Here is a 19,029-nt window from a genome sequence, read left to right as displayed (position 1 = left end):
TGTGGATGAATAGTGCGACGCTGTCCATAGGGAAGCACAGAACTTCCGGTCTTCTGCTTCAAAATAAAAGTCTTGCCAACAGGTGGTTGAATGAACAGCATGGTTGGCCACAAATACCCCTTTTCGATCAACGAGAACCCAGTTCTAGTTCTGGGCTGGTGCTAGTTCACAGCTGGTTCAACCCTGGAACCATCTCATAACCTGTTTGGTTTCCCACAGGCTAGAGAGCCCAGAGAGCTGCATCTGAGGTCCGTCTTTTGGTCCCTGTAGTGGTCCTTTTTTTGAGCTGCTTTAATTTGTTGGTTATCTGTTGTCTGCGAAACAGTTCTGCTGAACCCTGCTGCACCCATCTTACTTTGGATTTCCTCCAAAACAGGTTTTGTTCTCAACGCCCCCTTCAGTTTATTCTGGACCTCAGCCGAGGACCATACTCCAAGGATGCAGTTTGTCTCCTCCAGCGACCACTGTCAATGAGTTGTTGTTGGTTGTCACCAGTGCTGTGTTTTTAAAAATGGCGCTCACAACATTTCTGTTGCTGTAGTTGGTCACGATAACCATGTCTCCAGACCCTGAAGTAAGCCAGACCTTGTTCCGGAGCCGGTTCTAGACCAGCAAGGAGTACGGGCCACCTGGGAACCCATTTTCCTGGCCAAGAGCCGGTTCTTGGGCTGACGAAACACAAAAAACTGGGTCTTGATGAGGCACCGGCTCCAAACAGGCCCTCAAAATTGATTGATCAAAAAGGGATATAAATAGAATGGAAGTGGCACATAACCAACACATTTTCTGGGGTAGGTCTATGTCAAAGATCTTCAACAGGGATTTTCCAAATTGTTTGATAATCTTTCCAATGTTTTTTTCTTTAAAAAAATATGTCAAAAATATACATTAACATGAATGTAACATATAATTATCACAGATACAATTGAGCTTATGATTCAATGTGCCTTCTAAATGTATCTTTAACATTTACATGTGATGTACAGACTTTAGGCCCCCTGAGCTGTAAGTCCCAATTTAAAATGCAACTCATTTTGTATTTGTAGCAGGGGGTCCCTGCTTCATCTCTCTTTCAGCTCAGGGGTCCTTAAATACATTGGAGACCCCTATTGTAAAGCACTGGCACCAATTACTCATTCCATGGTGAATAAATGCAAGTATGTCTAATCATTTTCAAAGAACACTAAAGCACCTTGCATGCTTACATAGTGCATACTGAAACAGCTACCACTCAAACACCAAGTGATGTTTCTGGGATTACTATGTTTTTATAACTTGATTAGGACTTCACATTCAATTACACATGTGTTTTTTTCTTGTTTTCTAAAGCTTATTCCGATGAGGTTTTGAGTGAATGTGAATGTGAGTGTATTTAGGAAAAAACGTATTTCTGGGACTTATTTCATCACTAAAATTACTGCATTGCATTGTTTCTTTAAAACGACATTGAGATCTTTACGTTAAAAGATCAATAGTTTTTTTAGGGAGTTGGGGTTGCACTACATGGGAAGTTTGGACTCAACTCATCTTAGAAACAGCCCTGAAAACCACTCCATAGTTTGTTGAGGAGTGTCACTACACGAGCTGCACCAGAAACCTGATTTGTTCAGGTCCTCTGTCCTGACCAATTGGCTATCCTGACCCTAACCATTCGAGGTCAATACCTAACTTCAACCATCCACACATATAAATTTTGGCTCCTGGTATGGATCAGGCAGTCACAAAGAGTATTAGGTACACAGTTAAAGAGAATACAGTTAAAGTGGAAAAATATTTCTTCATATACACCACAAGGAGGCTAGCATCCAAGACTTCCTTTGAGAAATTCATTTCTCTATTTTCTGACCACATAATATAAATATTTAGACGTGCACTTAAGAGAAGTAAGGAAACATATTAGTCTGTTTCTTCCCTTTCCAGTAAATCCATCACTCTGAACACTAGACCTTTAGAATTAGAGCAGAACTAAAGTAGTTGCCAGGGTCCAGACCTTTGAATCCACCAAGTTGACTGAGTTGACACCAAAATGTACCCTTTTATTCTGAAGGCAGAAATGGCCTTAGTTCCGGTGTTGATGCGTCACTTGATGCAGGTAAAAGCACGGCAGACGGAAGGACATATGGAATGACATCATGCTGAGTGAATCAAGCTGCTGCAGTACGTCAACGAGCAACACGCTCGAGCATGCAGCAGTGGAGATTACAGAGGGACTCAAGCCATCCAGACCACCAGGAAGCAGATAACACCTGTTACCATAGTAACATGGTTACACCAGGATATAACTGGAATATTCATATATAATGATAATATAAATACCGGTATTCACCTTTGTTTTCTATTTGTTGTTTATTGTTGGAACTAAATTATCCAAGGTTTATTTAATACACATTAAACACACTTAACAGAAATCACAAGAACAACCTGAATAATGATTTTAATGACTAATAATGAATAATTGATAATCCCAGAGTAAAAGTTATTCTAATTTAATTTTTAACACAAAATGTAACGCCATTTAACCGCTGCCCCCCTGACCCAGTCCTGGATATGAAGCTTGATGGATGCATTTTAATTATTGATGTATTATTATGTACATTATTTTACAGATTGTAAAAGTGATAGTGACTTTATATTTATGTATTGATTTAATGTATCTGAATCGGCTTGTAACTATGCTTGTAACTATGAGTAGATACATAAATGTAGTGCAAAAAGTACAATATTTGGCTCTGACATGTTGGTCAGTAGGTTCGTTGATGCTGATACCGTATATAGACCAGTTCAATGCTCACAGAGCTGTTCTGAAAAAGTTGAAGATCAGCAGTTATACTGGATGCTTCCCAGTAATCTATCATTACAGAGCAAATACAGGATTGAGGCCATGCCTTGTTGGCTCAGGTCTGACTTAAAGAGTCCAAGTCATGTGGTGACTGAAGATTTTTTAATTAAGTTAATATATAACATGTCCCAAATCATCAGTGAGTAGCATAATAAAATAAAGAAACATGTATGTAAAATAACCGATCTGTACCTACATTAATATGCAGTTTTAATTATTACCCAAATACCATAATTGAATATTTTGTGTTGTTCAAGCCATTGGTAGGATATACAGCAATGTGTATGATCCGTATCATTTCAAACATACATCTTATCAAATATGATTTAGTTGCTTGGCTCTTTCATTGTGCAGTTGGGAATAAATGACATATTAACAAGTTTATTTTATGGGAAATAAGAAATCAGTCAATCCAATCTGTCCTTAATATTTTTACACCATGAACTGCTCAACCAGCCTGTATTAATTCAATCTAAATCGTCACTGTTTTTTTAAAACAGTTCAGCATGATACTTATACATGATATATATATATATATATATATATATGATGCAGGTAAATATTTATATATATATCAACATTTCTATGAAACAGTGGTCTGATACTAGGAAATAAGTCTCTTTAATATCACAATAAATCTGTTTATTTATCGCTTTTTGTGTTTTACTTGCCCCTTTCTTTTTAGTTATGTTTAACTGTTAATTTGTTTTTCTTCTTTTACTGTGTACCTAGATAGACTATTATTATATTTAGTATCTTTCATCTGTTATTGCTGCTTTAGTTATTGGCACTATCCTCGTTTTCTGCTGTAACACTGTAAATATACTAATAAAGGATTATCTTATTTTATATTTGAAAAACGTATATATATATATATATATATATATATATATATATATATATGGCATTATGTCATTTTTCTTTTCAATGAACATTACAATTACACCATATGATGACATAACATAAGTCAATTCAAGAAGAAAGAGCGCGTAAATACACATTAGAAAAAGAAAGTAAGTATTTGAAAAAAAACAAGAAAAACAACGTTAATAAATAAATAGAAACAAATTAATTGAAAGGTGGGCTTTATAATCACATTAAAATGTTAAATCTAGTTACTTCAGTTCACCGGTTGGTCAAGCCTTTTTCTCTTTGACTGACTTTGACTTCAACCAATCAGAGATGTGCTCACTCGCACCGTTACGTTGACAACCAATCAAAAAACCCGAACGGCAAAATGGGCGTGTCTTGTTGGAACAGCTGGTGGGGGCTAGTGCGAGGGGCTCGAGACGAGCGGTTGGTTGGTTGATGGGGGAAACAACAACAAGCTAGGCATCATGAGGGTCCCCGAAACACTGATGTGGGCCGCTATTCTCATCCAGAAGGTGAGAGAGACCGAGTGTGTACTTAATAAACCGTTTCTCTGTGTGTTTACGTCGCAGTGCGGCACGTGGAGAACACAAACATTGATTTTTCCAGCCGTGCTCCGTGACCAGTAGCCGGGATGCTAGGACTGTTAGCTTGCGGAGATCACCGAGGGCCCTGGAAACACACACATCACTCTCACTCCGACGTGACATTAACGAAGCAGCATTAGTGCTGATTCACCGCGTCACTTTAACCACTATAAGGTTTACGACACACTGCGCTTTAGTAACGACTGTGACTCACATAATTACCATCCATAACGTTAGAAATCTGTGCTAACGCGTCTGAAATGTAACAGCTTTGTCAGCAGGGTAAATATTTCTGTTGATTATAAAGTCCCTGCATACAACATCAAAACCAGCTGCCCAGTGAGTTAAAGCATAACTTAAGGTAATGGTGTCATTCGTCTCTGGTCTGTGTGGAATTAAACACATAAGTTGTACATGTAAGTCACCTTTGATATTAAGTTTTTCTAATATAAAATAAGATAATCCTTTATGAGTATATTTACAGTGTTACAGCAGCAAAAGGGGATAGTGCAAATAACAAAAGCATCAATAACAGATGCAAGATACAAAGTATAATAATAGTCAATGTAGGTACACAGCAAAAAAACAACAAATTTACTAAAAAAAAGGGCAAGTGACAGTAAAACACAAAATGGGATGAATAAACAGATATATTGTGACAATTAAAGAGTTCACTGTTTTATAGAAATGCTGATTCAACTTTATGGTAATTTTGGAGGCTGTAGTTTCAAATTCAAATTCAAAAAACTTTATTTGTCCCCGGGGGGCAATTCAGGGCACACAGAGCAGCAAATAACGACAGTGCAACTATAAAGAGAAGTAGTTTGTGATGTTGTTGAACTGTATTGTGTTATATTGAGAGGTGTTCAGTGTTTGTCAACCCCATCTATATCGGTTAAACTAGACTCAATTCTACAATACAACAGCACCTCATACTACAGTCTATTTACTCATTTACAGTGTATACAGGGGCCTTTTAGGTTGAAAACCCAGTCAAAACATGGTGGGGCAACAACTACTTTGCACAGATGCAAAACCAGAAAATGACACAATTTGAAATAATGCATTATTTCACATTTCCCACACAATTTACTCAGGTAAAAATCCTGCAGGTGTTTAATCTCATGTTTTCCTTCAAAAGGCAGACTTTTGTGCTGTAGAGGATAATCCACATAGTGACTGCAGTTACTACCTTCAAATGAAGTTGCCTCAAATTACCTGTTGCATCAAAGTGTATCGCTGAAAATAAATGACATAGCGACAAAAGAAGAACTGTTCCCTTGACTTAAAAGTATCATTAGTTTGGCATTGTTAACAAAAAGCTACTCTATTGCAGCACGTCACACTTTGCTGTTAAGAGTGTTTAGAAATATATATATATCATACTCCTTCAGCAATACTTTTGACTTTTACCTTATTACAGAAGCGCCGGTGAAACGGCAACAACAGTTCATGTGCGGCTGGAAATAATGTTCCAAAAGTCCCAAAAATCAAAGTTACAAACACCTCATGGACACGTGAAGTGATGCAGACATTGTTGTCATGTTGACAGGTGGTGGGAGAGTACGGCATGGCCCATTTCAGTGACGAGGACAAGAGCAAAGGAAAAGATTACTGCATATTCTTCAACTCCCAGTGGGCACGTCTACCTCAGGACCTCAATAAGGCAGTAAGTCTGTGAGCAACGAGAGGTGTAAGCGAAGATACTAATGACACTTTTTAAAAAAAAACATACAAAATCCTGGGGATCCCACATATATATAAACCGTATATGTAGGTGATCAATACAGTCTTTCAGGAAGCAGCGCACGGGATGTTGAAATCTGATCTCCACTCAGTGCCTGTCAGGACTCTGTCAGCTGCTCTGTCAGATCTTCATGACTGATATCAGAATACAATGAAGCCACTCTGGAGGAAATTAATGCTAGAAGGATTTATTTTTTGGATATGATTGTACAGCATTATAAAAAAACAACCTAAACCAGTCTTGTACGAGTCTTTAGCACAAGGTTTTTTTGATGCCGAGATCATTTCATGCATCCATTATCAAAGACCAGACTGTACCTCTGTTGACTGCAGTCTCTTTGTAGCGACAGGTAAGATCCGGCTCATTTGCACTGATTAAAAAAGCACTTTGTTCTTTGGAAAGAACATTTAAATCCAGAAATTGATAAATAAACGCTGCTTCGTTTGTAATTTATATCAAGTGTCGAAACCTAACAGTCTAGCTTTGGTTAACATCGTAAACCTTTCTGTCTTGAAGTCTCGTCTTCAGATCCATGACCTGACAACATCGGTCCTGTGCTCGCCCTCCGACGTCCCGGAGGGAGGCTTCCCAAATCGCATCCCCATGGTGATGAGAGGCAACTGCACTTTCTATGAAAAGGTCCGACTGGCCCAGATCAACGGCGCCAAGGGCCTGCTGATCGTCAGCAAGGACAGACTGGTAACCCTGCTCATAACAGCATCTTAGCTGTAGTTTGTAATCATTGTGCGTCAAGATGAAATTGATTTGGGCACTTCAGAAATGCATGTTTGTTTTGTTTTTAATTTACAGACACCACCAGCAGGGAACAAGACTCAGTATGAGGAGATTGACATTCCTGTAGCACTGCTCAGCTACTCTGACATGCTGGACATCAGCAAGGTGAGCAGACAGAGCTGACAGCAGAGGCAGATGTGTGTGTATTTCACTTTGGGTTACGGTGTAGTAGACAAGCAAAAATACAAAATGGATCTTTGCCAAATGTAAAATGATATATGCTTAATGAGAATCTACAAGGGAGAAGTATGTTATGCACTGATTTAACAAAATCTTTAGCCTTGACTTGATGTTGTTTCCATCGCCTGCAGACCTTTGGTAAAGGAAGACTGGTCGCCATGTACGCACCCAACGAGCCGGTGTTGGATTACAACATGGTGATCATCTTTTTGATGGCAGTAGGAACAGTTGCTATAGGAGGTTACTGGGCCGGCAGCAGAGACAGCAAGAAGTAAGTTGACACGACGGAGAAAACAGACAGTTAATGTGTCATCACTCCATGGTTTTAAAATGCTTAGCTGGGTTTGAGTGTGACAATATATACAGAAATAACTCTATATAATGTGCAGTCATTGAATTCAGTGATGTATTAAATTCAAGCTTTTCTGAACAGAATCAACTTCTTTTCTGGGCAACAATTAATGTTCCAAGCTGGAATTTAGTACAAAAGTAGTTTACGTCATGTAAGGGTTAACCAGACTTTGTACTTTCCACTGTTACAGTTTTGTAAGACTCAATGTTTCCCTCTGCCTGCCTACACCATGCAATTTATTTATTTTTGGCAGTTTTCAAGCCTTTATTAAATAGGACAGACAGGAAATTGGGTGAGAGAGAGGGGGGGAAGACATGCAGCAAAGGGCCGCAGGTCAGAGTCGAGCCCGCGGCCGCTGCCTCGAGGACCTTCAGCCTCTTTACATGGAGCGACTGCTCTAATCACTGACAGCTAAATTTAAATCAAAGTTAATTAATCTGAGGAGTCATCTCCAGAGAAAATTAGTCACCGTTCTCTTGGCAAAGAACTACGAGCATGTGATTCAAGTCAGTTTCTAACACTATTTGTGCCCGATGTATAGTGTTATATGCGGAATGTATAGTAGTACGGTAACACAAGTGATACACGTGAGCAGAAGGACAGGGATGTTGGGAGTTGAACAGCTTTGGGGACAGAGGGGGGGGGGGGGGGTGCTCAAACGCAGGTGCAGAAGTCTAGTATTGTCTCAGATTACTTTAATACAAAATATGACAAAAGATTATTATGGATTTTTGGCCCAACAACGGCAAAAATAAACTGCCTGCCCCAGGTTCAAAGGAGCAGCTGCTGCTGCTGGCATTTCCTGAGGAAATTTCCAGTGTTGGAGGAGAATTTAAGCGGGTTGTCAAAGCGTGTGCTTATATTCCTAAACAAAGATTCTCATGAAGAGTGGGGATGAATGCCGCAGCCAGTTCCTTCTGCCGGCTGGAGAAGGTCACTACCACATCCTTGGTGTTGTTTACATTAGTTGTCTTTCCCTTACTGCGCCAAAAGCGGGTGAGCTTGAGTGTGCCAAGGCCACTCGCCAGTTTCCAGGTGAATATGGCCCACTGTTTAGCCTCGGAACAAGCAGGGCCACCGTGGGCCTGGAGACGGGTGCAGCAGCTGCAGCTCATTTCTCATTATCGCTGAAGAACCCGGAAAAATGAAAAAATTGAAGAAGAACCGACAGCATTGGTCAAACAAGGACATCAGGGCTTGGCTCACTGTCCGGACAGAGGAATAATAAATCAGAAGCTATAAAAATGTGCAGACGAGCGTTATCTGGGAAATCACATGGAGATTAAATGAATACCCAATTGTTATGTTAAATATCAGTCGAAATGAAAAGTCTTTCTTTAGAAGTATGAGCTATGTAACATCAATATGTTAACACGAGTTCCAGGCAGGAGTTGTCACAGCGCTCCACACACTCATGAAGAGCTGAGCTGTGGTGCTGTGAGGGGCCGGAGGGCAGAGATGGGACAGTTTGGCTGAGTGGACCTGAGTCATTCCTCGGAGGAGTGTTCGTCTCAAAACCAAGCGGTCTGCAACTCCACTAAAGGGCGGTGTTGTTTCTCTGAGGGCCGTATGAGTGACTCGTCGGCCTCAGCCAATCTGAGTCAGATCTTCCTGACAGAGTTGCCATGGTGACAGAGGCTAGTAGTCAGACAGGGTCTCTTACGCACAGGATGGGTGGCAAAAAAAAACATTTAGGAAAATGAACGTGGGTTTTAAACTCAGGAAGGATGTGAGTCCCAGCCAGCCGGTCAGATGATGGTAAATATGACTTTGGATGGTGGGATGATCATCCTGGCTGCTCTGGCAAGTCACCAACCGTCAGTGAATACTGTTTAATAACACAAGTAAAGGACCAAACCCAACAGGCTTAATGCATTACATTAGCCTATTTTATTTAAAGAGGACCTATTCCATCATTTCTGACTTATAAATGTTGTTATAGTGTTTTATAGTCACGTTTAATAATACCAAAGCGTCAAATAATGAAGTATTGCATTTAGACGTGAGCCCTGCTGACCGTCTGGGTCGGTTGTACACAGCTGAACGCCAGGGTTTTGGTCAATACTAGCGATTTCTTCGAATTTCCATAATTTGTCTACGTAGAAGAATCCTGACATCCCTATTGTTCAGGCTGCTACACACAGGCTTAAACTGTCCGCTGTAAGTTCGACCACTTTTATGCTGTTTTGGTGTTTATTTTGGAGGTTAACCTGTTACAGCCAACGTTAGCATGTTGCGCGGCTAACGTATATGGTAAGGGGGTAACAATTCCCGGCACGCAGTATAAACAGTTGACCAATCACAGCAGAGCGGACCAGCCGACCAATCAGAGCACACTGGGCTTTTTTTTGGGGGGGGGGGGGGTGCTGCATGGGTGCTGCAGCAATGGACAATATGAGAAATATGTGTTTTTGAAAGATCGAAGCATGTAAACCTATTGTAGCTGACCCAAAAAATACAAATATGAGCCTGAAAAGTAGCATAATAGGGCATCCGGCACAAGATGAGCAGATGAGTGTGTGTGTAGGTAATGATCAGCAGTCTCTCTGGTTTCTGAACATCCCAAACAAACCCTCCTCTGGTCAGCACGCCCCCTCTGAATTGCGTCTCCTCCTCTACCCAGACGCTACATGAAGCACAAGCGGGACGACGGCGCGGAGAAGCAGGATGAAGAGACCGTAGACGTCACCCCCATCATGATCTGCGTGTTCGTGGTCATGTGCTGCAGCATGCTGGTGCTACTCTACTTTTTCTACGACAGCCTGGGTACGACACAGACACAGACACTCGCACATCATCGACCAGAACGCACGTGATATAACTCTCAATATGCTGATCAAAGATACTCGTTCACGTTTTGTCATAATAAAAAAAAAGCCCTTTGGTCAGATCCACTGTTATGTGACCTGTAGGTAAATACTAGTTTCAACCAGTATTTGTTGTCCGCCAGGCTGTATCCCCCCCGTGGTCTACTATGACTCAATAAGGCGTTCGCTTGGGATACACACTGTGAAGAATATGGTCGGCAATGTTTTCCTCGTGTGACAAATACTATCAACTCAATGGCCGTTTTTTTCTGAGCTTTCAACCGCGTCTCTCAAGTCAAGTTTATTTATATAGAACAATTCAACAGCATGGCAATTCAAAGTGCTTCACACAGAACATTTAAAAACATTTGAAAGAAACAAATACAAGATCCCATATAAATCCCATATACTGGATGACAAGAAAATAAATAAAAGATCACGAGAAGTTAAAATACAGTAGAAGCAGTTAAAATTATTTAATGAAAGGCGGTGAAACAGAAAAGTCTTCAGTCTCAGAATAGTTTGTTTTTTTAATATCTTGACTGAGACATCAATGCATCTTCTGACACCTGATTATATAAATGGCCTGTTTTTGTCTCAAACTGGAGCAATTAGTTGCACCTTCATTTTTGCCCTTATGAGTGGCCTTGATACTAAAATATATTTAAAGTAAGAAGGAAGGCAGTTGCGGGAATGTGCTTCATTTTGTAACTACAACGCCTGCTTTAAAATACAGTTGACTTAGATGTAGGGTACTTGAGAAAAAGCCCGTCCTCACTGCCTATATATGAGGAGCTCTTTTCCAAAACGCTATAAATCCATTTTAATAGTTTTCAGGAAAATTACATTTTTTACCCAGACTCACACATTTGGTTAATATTCAATTTATCTTGTCAAAATGGTTTATGGCTCAGTCTAAACATGTTGAACGGACGGACGAAACAAAAACCTCTTTCGCTTCACAGCGCCGCCATGTTGGATCGCATAGAACGCTCCCTGAATTCTGATTGGTCGAGAGGACGTATCGCATTTAGGCTAAAAATAGGTTAGGTGCTGGTCGCGGTCTGGAAAGGACTGCATCTTGAGACCATTTTAAACAAGGAAATATAGCGATTTGGCAGAAACATTGATGAAGCAGTGAAAAGGTTCTGTAAACAGCAAAGTGGCGTGACACACTCATTTTTTTTAAATTTGGCTTTTATCTTGTTTTGGAAAAGAGCTCTTCATATGTACATAAATATGGTTTTCAGCCGATGAGAAGCAGGATGTAGAATCAGATTTCTGGTTAAAAGCCCATCTGAACAAATCTTGGATAACAAAGTGAGCTAATAATTCCTCCATTTAGCTCAAACTCAAGATCCCTTCAAGCTACAGCAGATACTTTATCCTCACTTCCCCTCGCAGAGTTGCTCAGTGTCCGGCTTTATAAGGCTGTTGACGCACTCCTGAATGTGTGAACCCCTTGAGTCTAAAGACTGGCTGCGCTCTAAAAGGCTGTGAGAACGTTTCACGGATAAATAGACTTGAAAAAAAACCTGGCTCGGCGTCTTTGGTGGCCCAGCCAGCACATTAAATACTGGTCACACAGCGGTGAAACTGATCCCACTGTTCATATGTTTAAGGACCGACTTTACCTAAGAGCAAAAACACTCAAAACTGTGTATTTCCGCAGCAGAATATGAGTGGATATCATGTGATAACGTGCATTAATCTCCTCGCCTGCCTCCACCGTTTAGCCATTTGGGTCATAGCCATCTTCTGTCTGGCGTCGTCTGTCGGCCTTCACAGCTGTCTGTGGCCTTTCGTCAGGAGACTCCCTTTCTGCAAGTGCAGGTGAGACTGTTCACGTCAATATGGTTTCTCATCAACACGTCATGTTTGCTTTCTGAATCTCCATACAGTTGCATATGTTTAGTGAGTTTTTGTCTACAAATTTACCTCCCCACTTTACTAATTATTTATACATTTTATTGCAAGTGAATGGTTAACCTGAGGAAACCCTGTAGGCTCTTAAATGTCTTAAATATGGTTAGATTTTTTGATTTGTGGACCGTCTTCTGATCACAGGGTCCCAGCAAACAACTTGCCATACTTGCACAAAAGGCCGCAGATCCGCATGCTGCTGCTGTCGGCCTTCTGCATCGGCGTGAGCATCACCTGGATGGTGTTTCGCAATGAAGACCAGTAAGTGCAAAGAGAAAAACAAGCGTCAAATTCAGTCACATGCACAGCGAAAACTCACCAGGCACTGCAGTCAACTGAGGCTGATTTTTTTTAATTTTTTTTTAAGGTGTATTGTGGCGCTGCTTTCATTTTGAGTTGTCTTTATGAAACAGTACAGGTTCAGTTTAGACTCTGCCATCTGCTTTGTCCGAGCAACTGCGCCTCACTTATAATACAGGAACTACTGTAAATAGTGATCTGATCCATGTGTTGATATTAACATTTACCAGTAAATGTGCTGATAAAAAGTCTTTTATTATTTACTATCCTGGCAGAAATATTAAAATACACAAAAGCATACAGTATAGAGACAACAGTGATATCATTTAGGCTGCACTTAAATACATTTGAATGAAATAAAAGGATGATATCTGCAACTGTAGGTAAGGGTATTTTCAACCCAGATTGGGTGTCATGTGACATAATGGTAGCATTTTTCTGTGTGTGTGTGATAACATGCTGGAGGTTCATTATATGTGATGAGGGTGTCGGCTGACTCGCTCTGTACCCTCCAGGTGGGCGTGGGTGTTACAGGACACCCTGGGGATCGCCTTCTGTCTCTACATGCTCAAAACAGTCAGGCTCCCCACATTTAAGGTGGGTCAGCACTCTCATAAATATAAACTGTATAGAGTTTTGAATAATACATGTTTTGGATTATTAGTTTTAAACTCACCTGATGTGTTTTTCTGTCTCCGCTCTTCAGGCTTGCACCTTATTACTGTCGGTCCTTTTTGTCTACGATGTTTTCTTCGTATTTATTACACCCTTCTTTACAAAGGTACGTCAACGCTCTTTTCACTTCAGGCTATGGAGTGTTTACGATCTCTGTTACTGCGTTACTGTGCGTCAGAGACCCAGTTCAGACCTGTTCCATCACCCTGAGTGATGAGGTCTCAAGTGGACACTTCAGTACAGGTGTGAATGCACCCAGGAAGCACTGAGATCGGATAACAGACCACATTCAGAGGTGGTCTGGGACAGATTTTAGCGCATTCATTTAGCATTGTGAACAGATTCCACTTTGAAGGACAGCTTACTCAACTATAAGCACAACTACATACAGTATGCTACTCATTCACTGGCTTTGTCCACAACGTCTGAGCTCTGTGATTTTGGCAGTTTTTTTTTTCAACATTATTATATTGAAAGTATTTCTCATGTTTCAGAAACCACTGAGTGAATTTTTGTGTTTTGAATGATATCATACTGTCGACAATGTGTTGTTGTTTGTTCACCTGCAGTTTTCTTTCACAAATATGTAGGGTGTATTGTTCCAGATATATATCAGAAGTTCTCTCTTTGTAGTCTGCTGTTGCTATTGACGAGCCGGAGCGGCTGTAAAACGGATACTGAAATTTGATTTCCTATACATTTTTCACAATAAAAGTTGTGTTATTTTGTTATTTAAAGACTTTATTGTGTATATCGGGACAATAACAAAAAGATGTTTCATTAAAATATGCACTATTTTAATGGAGCTATCTACCTGTAAACAAAATAAAGTCACGTGGAGACACATTGTACTGCCAGGTGAGAACAGACCCACTGAGAGCTGTCCACTTGTGATCTGACTCATGGCCTTTTCTCCACAGAGTGGGGAGAGTATAATGGTGGAGGTAGCGGCTGGTCCCTCTGACTCCTCCACGCATGAAAAGGTGAGCTTGTTTTCAAATTCCACAACTCCCTTTGGGAGTGTGGGGTTTTGCTTCACCACGTCCAAACATCCACTCACAGCTCAGAGGAGAAGCAGCAGAAAGTAACACTAATGTTTGTCTCCTCCAGCTCCCCATGGTGCTCAAGGTGCCACGGTTAAACTCCTCTCCCCTGGCTCTTTGTGACCGGCCCTTCTCCCTCCTGGGTTTTGGCGACATCTTAGTACCAGGTAATGCACCGTCATCCTACCACAAGGAACTTAAAACTCAGCATGTGGGGTTTGTTGAAGTCACAGCCAGAAAATGGTTTAACCAGCAATGACCACAGTCCTCCTAATAAGACTTTCCTCGCAAGAAAACATAGATGTGGTTTCCAGCTTTGTAAACACAGACCTACTCATCAGCCACACTTTTTATGGCTGCATATTGAATGCAATATAATTACATGGTTTAGTTCTCTCAAATGATTAACTTCACAATATTTTCTCTTGTATCTGGTGTATGAGGGAATGTCCAGTGTTAAGACCAGATTTTGAAAAATGCAGGAAAAACTGGGAAATAACTGTAAATTTGTCCTGACGCGCGAATATGACAACACATCTTTGTTGTTTTTCTGGCAGGTCTGCTGGTGGCGTACTGTCACAGGTTTGACATCTTAACACAGTCCTCCAGGATCTACTTTGTGGCCTGTACGATTGGTACGTATGTGGGCAGGGGGCTTGACACATTGTAGAGTCCCCTAACATTTGGAAAGTCGAGAACAGCAGTATGATTAAATCATTTAATCTCCATTTGAGTTAGCGCAGCGCTAAACCAGAACCAGCCGGCTGGGACGGCAGAAGTCTCTTATAACGTAGAAGTAGTGTCGATCATCCAGGTATTTTTTAGATGCGGCAGTTGAACTTTTTTAGCTTTTTTTAAGCTAAAAAATAGGAATGGACTGAGCTCTGCCTCAAACGCTGTAATCCAGTTCTCTGTATACATCAATGAATTTAGCCCATCACTGTGGACGACGTTTTAACCACAGCCAACAGAGAAGACCAATACCTAGCTGAAGCTGATATTACATTCAATGAGCTCTTTGGATGGTTTACATTTTCTGTTGTAATATTGTTTGCCTATATGTTGGTGGTAACAACTTTCAGTCTATCAGATTTGTAATACATTTTGTTGATGTCCCATATTTTCCCACAAATGTCCAATTTCACACTGAGCTTCTAAGCTAGTAGGAAAGGCAGCTCTTCCTCCAGGAAAAAAAGCTCAGAGATCCACTTTAAAAAGAAAGATGTGGCTCGGGATGAGGAAACTAGTAATTATCACTTAATGAATTATTACCCACATACACTGACTAGGGCAGATAATTCGCATCACCACACCTAGAACATAAATCAACTCTGAATGGGTCTAGAGTGAAAACTTGTATTATCATAAGTGTTGGCTGGAGTGTTGACTGGAAAAGTTGACCCTGTGCTCTCTCTCTCTCTCTCCCCCCGTCTCTGTCAGCGTACGGCATCGGCCTGCTGATCACCTTCGTGGCCCTGGCCTTGATGCAGATGGGTCAGCCGGCCTTGCTCTACCTGGTGCCTTGCACTCTGCTCACCAGCCTCACTGTAGCGCTGTGGCGCAGGGAGTTACCCCAGTTCTGGACTGGAAGTGGATTTGTGGTGAATACCAGTTTGATATGACCGCCTACTGCCGAAGAACAAAAACACAATCAACAAAAGAAAACAAAAAAAAAACCCTAGTGTTAAATAACATGCAGAGTAAAGTAGAAATTTAAGTTGAGTAACCCCTTTAAATAATTCCATCCGTTCCAACTGCCTCTTTCTGTTTTACTGTCCATCCTTCCCTCCCATTGCTGCTCCTTGCCCTTTATTTTACTGTGGGTGTGCTCTAGTCTGCTGCTGAGGGCTCAGCTGTCTGTGAATGTCACTGCAGGTATTCAATCTGAGCTTGCTACTTTACACTCTACCATTAAAACATCTTGATTTTACTTAAGGTTCCTTTTTTTCTGTGTTTTTTTCCCCTAAAGAGTAGATGTTTGTTTTTCATTACACACATCTGGGATACTCTTGTAGTTAACTTAGATTAGCTCATGTTATTTCTTAAGTAGTTAGCATGTGTTGTCTGTGTGTTTTAGTTGAACCCACTCCTGTGGAATTTTCTTTGAGATGCTTCCTTTTTTCTTTATGCATATCTGGGATGTTTTATCTCTGCGTACAGGGATGCCCCTGACAGCATTAAAGCTCCTCAAATTGGAGTTTAATGGTTATGTGATGAAAAGCATAGTCCATTTAGCCTCACATCTACCTGTGGACAGAGGAATGACTGTGTATTCTTTGTTTTGTTTGTCCTATTTACAGCTACTCTGTCTTCTGTTTTCATTACATTTTACTTTTCCACTCCACACAATTCAGCCATCTTATGTAGACACTGTTTTTGTCCCCTGCAGCCTCCCATAGTGCTCGCACCAATCAACTGTACACAAACTGCAGCGCCGCAGACAGAGGATCACTTGACTAAACCGGAGCCACAAACCACAGAAGAAGAGTCACCTCATTACCCGCCTCAGGAAACGCCCCAAGCTGAGAAAGATGAAGAGGAGAGCAAATCTAACTGAAAGGACGTCTAGTTCGGCATTTTACATTTCACTTCATCTTTTGTTTGTTCTACATTGTGTCTCAGTTAATGGACGTTTTAAGCACGTTTTTTTTGCACTTGGTGTGAAGGGAAGAGTAGAGGAGCACTGTGCTTCATGAACGGCTGACTCAGCGGGGCGCCAGGATTGGACACACCAAGAATAAAACCTGCACAGGAGCTCCAACACCTTCTATTAACAGTGTGTACCACCTCTAAAAGGGAATGGAAAGCCAAATCTGGAAGCTATACAAGCTGTTGAATGCTAAATGCTAACAACACTAAGCTGAGGCCTGTAACAGATTTAAAGGCCCAGGCACACCAGCGTTAAAAATGGCAATATTTTACAACAAAATCAGTTCATTTCAATGGATTTCACTGCGATTAGTAGATTTGGTCATAGGCTATTTTTTAAACTTTGGTGAGCCATTGAAACTTATTAGTGGTGCTGCTCCATCCAGTTTTATTTACCCCCTCTGACGGAGTAGGAAACGCTCCACAAATAGGCAGACGGTTGTGTGGAGTAGTCAATCAACAGAAAATCTATCTATTTTGATAACTAAAACATTATTTTAGTCACTTTAAGCCAAAGATTTACAGGTTCCAGCTTCTCAATTTTGAGGATTTGAAGCTTTTCTGTGTTACATGTGAAAGTCAACTGAATATCTTATATCGGATAAAACAATACATCAGCTTGGACTCTAAGAAATAACATTTGATATTTTCTGATTCATTGATTAAAAGAGAAGTGGATAATCGTCAGATTAATCGATAATGGAAATACTTTTTAAATTCAACCCTATACTCATGAGACAGGAGTCAACGGTACAAATCTGAATTCTGGATCAAATGCTCATTTCCCCCCTTTGATGATTCTTTATCAAATAAAATGCAATCCTGAGAACAAAATGCCTTTATCGGCCCAGAATAGATAATAGAATCAAGAATCAAGCCGATCAGTTGTAACAGACTAGTGCTAGCATGTTTTGGTCGGGCTGATGTGTTAGCGGTTAGCTCACCAGCTACAGTGAGCAAGTAGTCACCAAGCCTGTAGGACCAAATGTTCCACTGTGCCACTTTCTGGTGTGACCGGGCTTTAAAAAGGTCTCAGGACGCCTGAAAGCAGTCAAAAGTCAAAAGCACACAAATACACAACAAGCCATTACAGCGGTCTCCATCCCTCCATTACTGCTCCAGTGTCACAGTACAAAGTAAAGCAGTGATGGCAGAAGAGTTTCTTTTACATGTGGTGTTATGTTGGTTGAGCCAAAGCTATTAGATCTTTTTTTTTATTTTTAACTGAAGCATTTGTTGATGTTTTCTTATCTTACTTTTGGTATATTTTGTTTTGCATGATATGATTTTGACTTTACCCTTTATATAAAACCAGTGTATAATCCATAGTGCAGACTTTGTATACATTAGTGATGGTGCGGCGGTTATAACGTTGGCCTCCACTGCCCCCCCCCCCCCCCCCAGCAGTTATTCATGTTTTAAGAGTTGGTTTGGCCTTATTGTGTCCATGTTGGGAGGTAAAGTAGAATGTGTCAAGTGTATAAGTTGCTTTATGAGAAGTGAACTCTAAACGATGATGTGCTGCAGTTTAACGTACGAGTTGAGGAGCGACCGACGGGTTACGTTACCAATGTTGCTAGATTAGTTTGTATGAAACATTTGCACAATCTAATTCATGGGCTGACGGAAGTTGTTGGTTCATGTCTGTATATGTTTATGTATACTCAAACTGTTAAAAAAAGGAAACCACGGTTTCAATATATCCAATATTCAACCTGCTTTTGTTTTGAAAGTCCATTTCTGACCTGAGGGTTTCATCTTAAACACCAGAGGCCAGCAGTCACGTCACGCTGTACACCAGTAAAGATCTATTTCTGATTCTCATTCATTTATGACGCCTATTAACCAAGTTCAACATTCCTGTGTAGAAGTTGAGGTCAAAACATAATTTGTCAGAGGTGAAATGAGAGCAGTCGTCTGGGTGTGTGTGCCCTCGCTGATTCAACAGCAGTGTTTTCCAGGACATGAGAACCAGCAGTTTGTTGGCCCCAAATGGTTTTTAAAGCCTCTGTTGAGGAATACATATAATAAAGAAACAGTGTATTTGATATTTGGTGTGTTTGGTTTTGTTGCACAATATTAGATTTTCTGACAGCAGTAGTTGGAACAAACCACACATGCTGTTCATTTAACGAGAAATTAAGTGAACTCATTATTTAAAGTATTGGACCTGATTTGATTCTAATTAGTCAAAGTGGAATAAATGAGACGAATGCAAAGGCGGTGTGTTACATTTAGGTACTACGCTGGATAAACCTCCCG

The 19,029-nt window shown here is 40.7% G+C and overlaps 1 protein-coding gene across 1 annotated transcript; it reads left to right on the top strand.

Annotated features, from left to right (window-relative positions):
* Window positions 1-4,141: 4,141 nt before the first annotated feature.
* Window positions 4,142-18,751, top strand: sppl2 (signal peptide peptidase-like 2). The gene is made up of 15 exons (XM_083927950.1): window positions 4,142-4,224; window positions 5,849-5,965; window positions 6,560-6,742; window positions 6,854-6,943; window positions 7,150-7,289; window positions 9,994-10,136; window positions 11,914-12,010; window positions 12,245-12,361; window positions 12,916-12,997; window positions 13,107-13,181; window positions 13,996-14,058; window positions 14,186-14,285; window positions 14,676-14,753; window positions 15,559-15,719; window positions 16,508-18,751. The coding sequence occupies exons 1-15, from the start codon at window positions 4,177-4,179 to the stop codon at window positions 16,673-16,675; spliced, it is 1,662 nt and encodes a 553-aa protein (XP_083784076.1). The 5' UTR covers window positions 4,142-4,176; the 3' UTR covers window positions 16,676-18,751.
* The last annotated feature ends 278 nt before the right edge of the window (window positions 18,752-19,029 follow it).

This window comes from Echiichthys vipera, assembly GCF_963691815.1.
Source record: "Echiichthys vipera genome assembly, chromosome: 15".
NCBI lineage: Eukaryota > Metazoa > Chordata > Actinopteri > Perciformes > Trachinidae > Echiichthys > Echiichthys vipera.
Note: the sequence above shows the minus strand (reverse complement) of the source record. Positions and strands in the feature narration are given on the sequence as shown.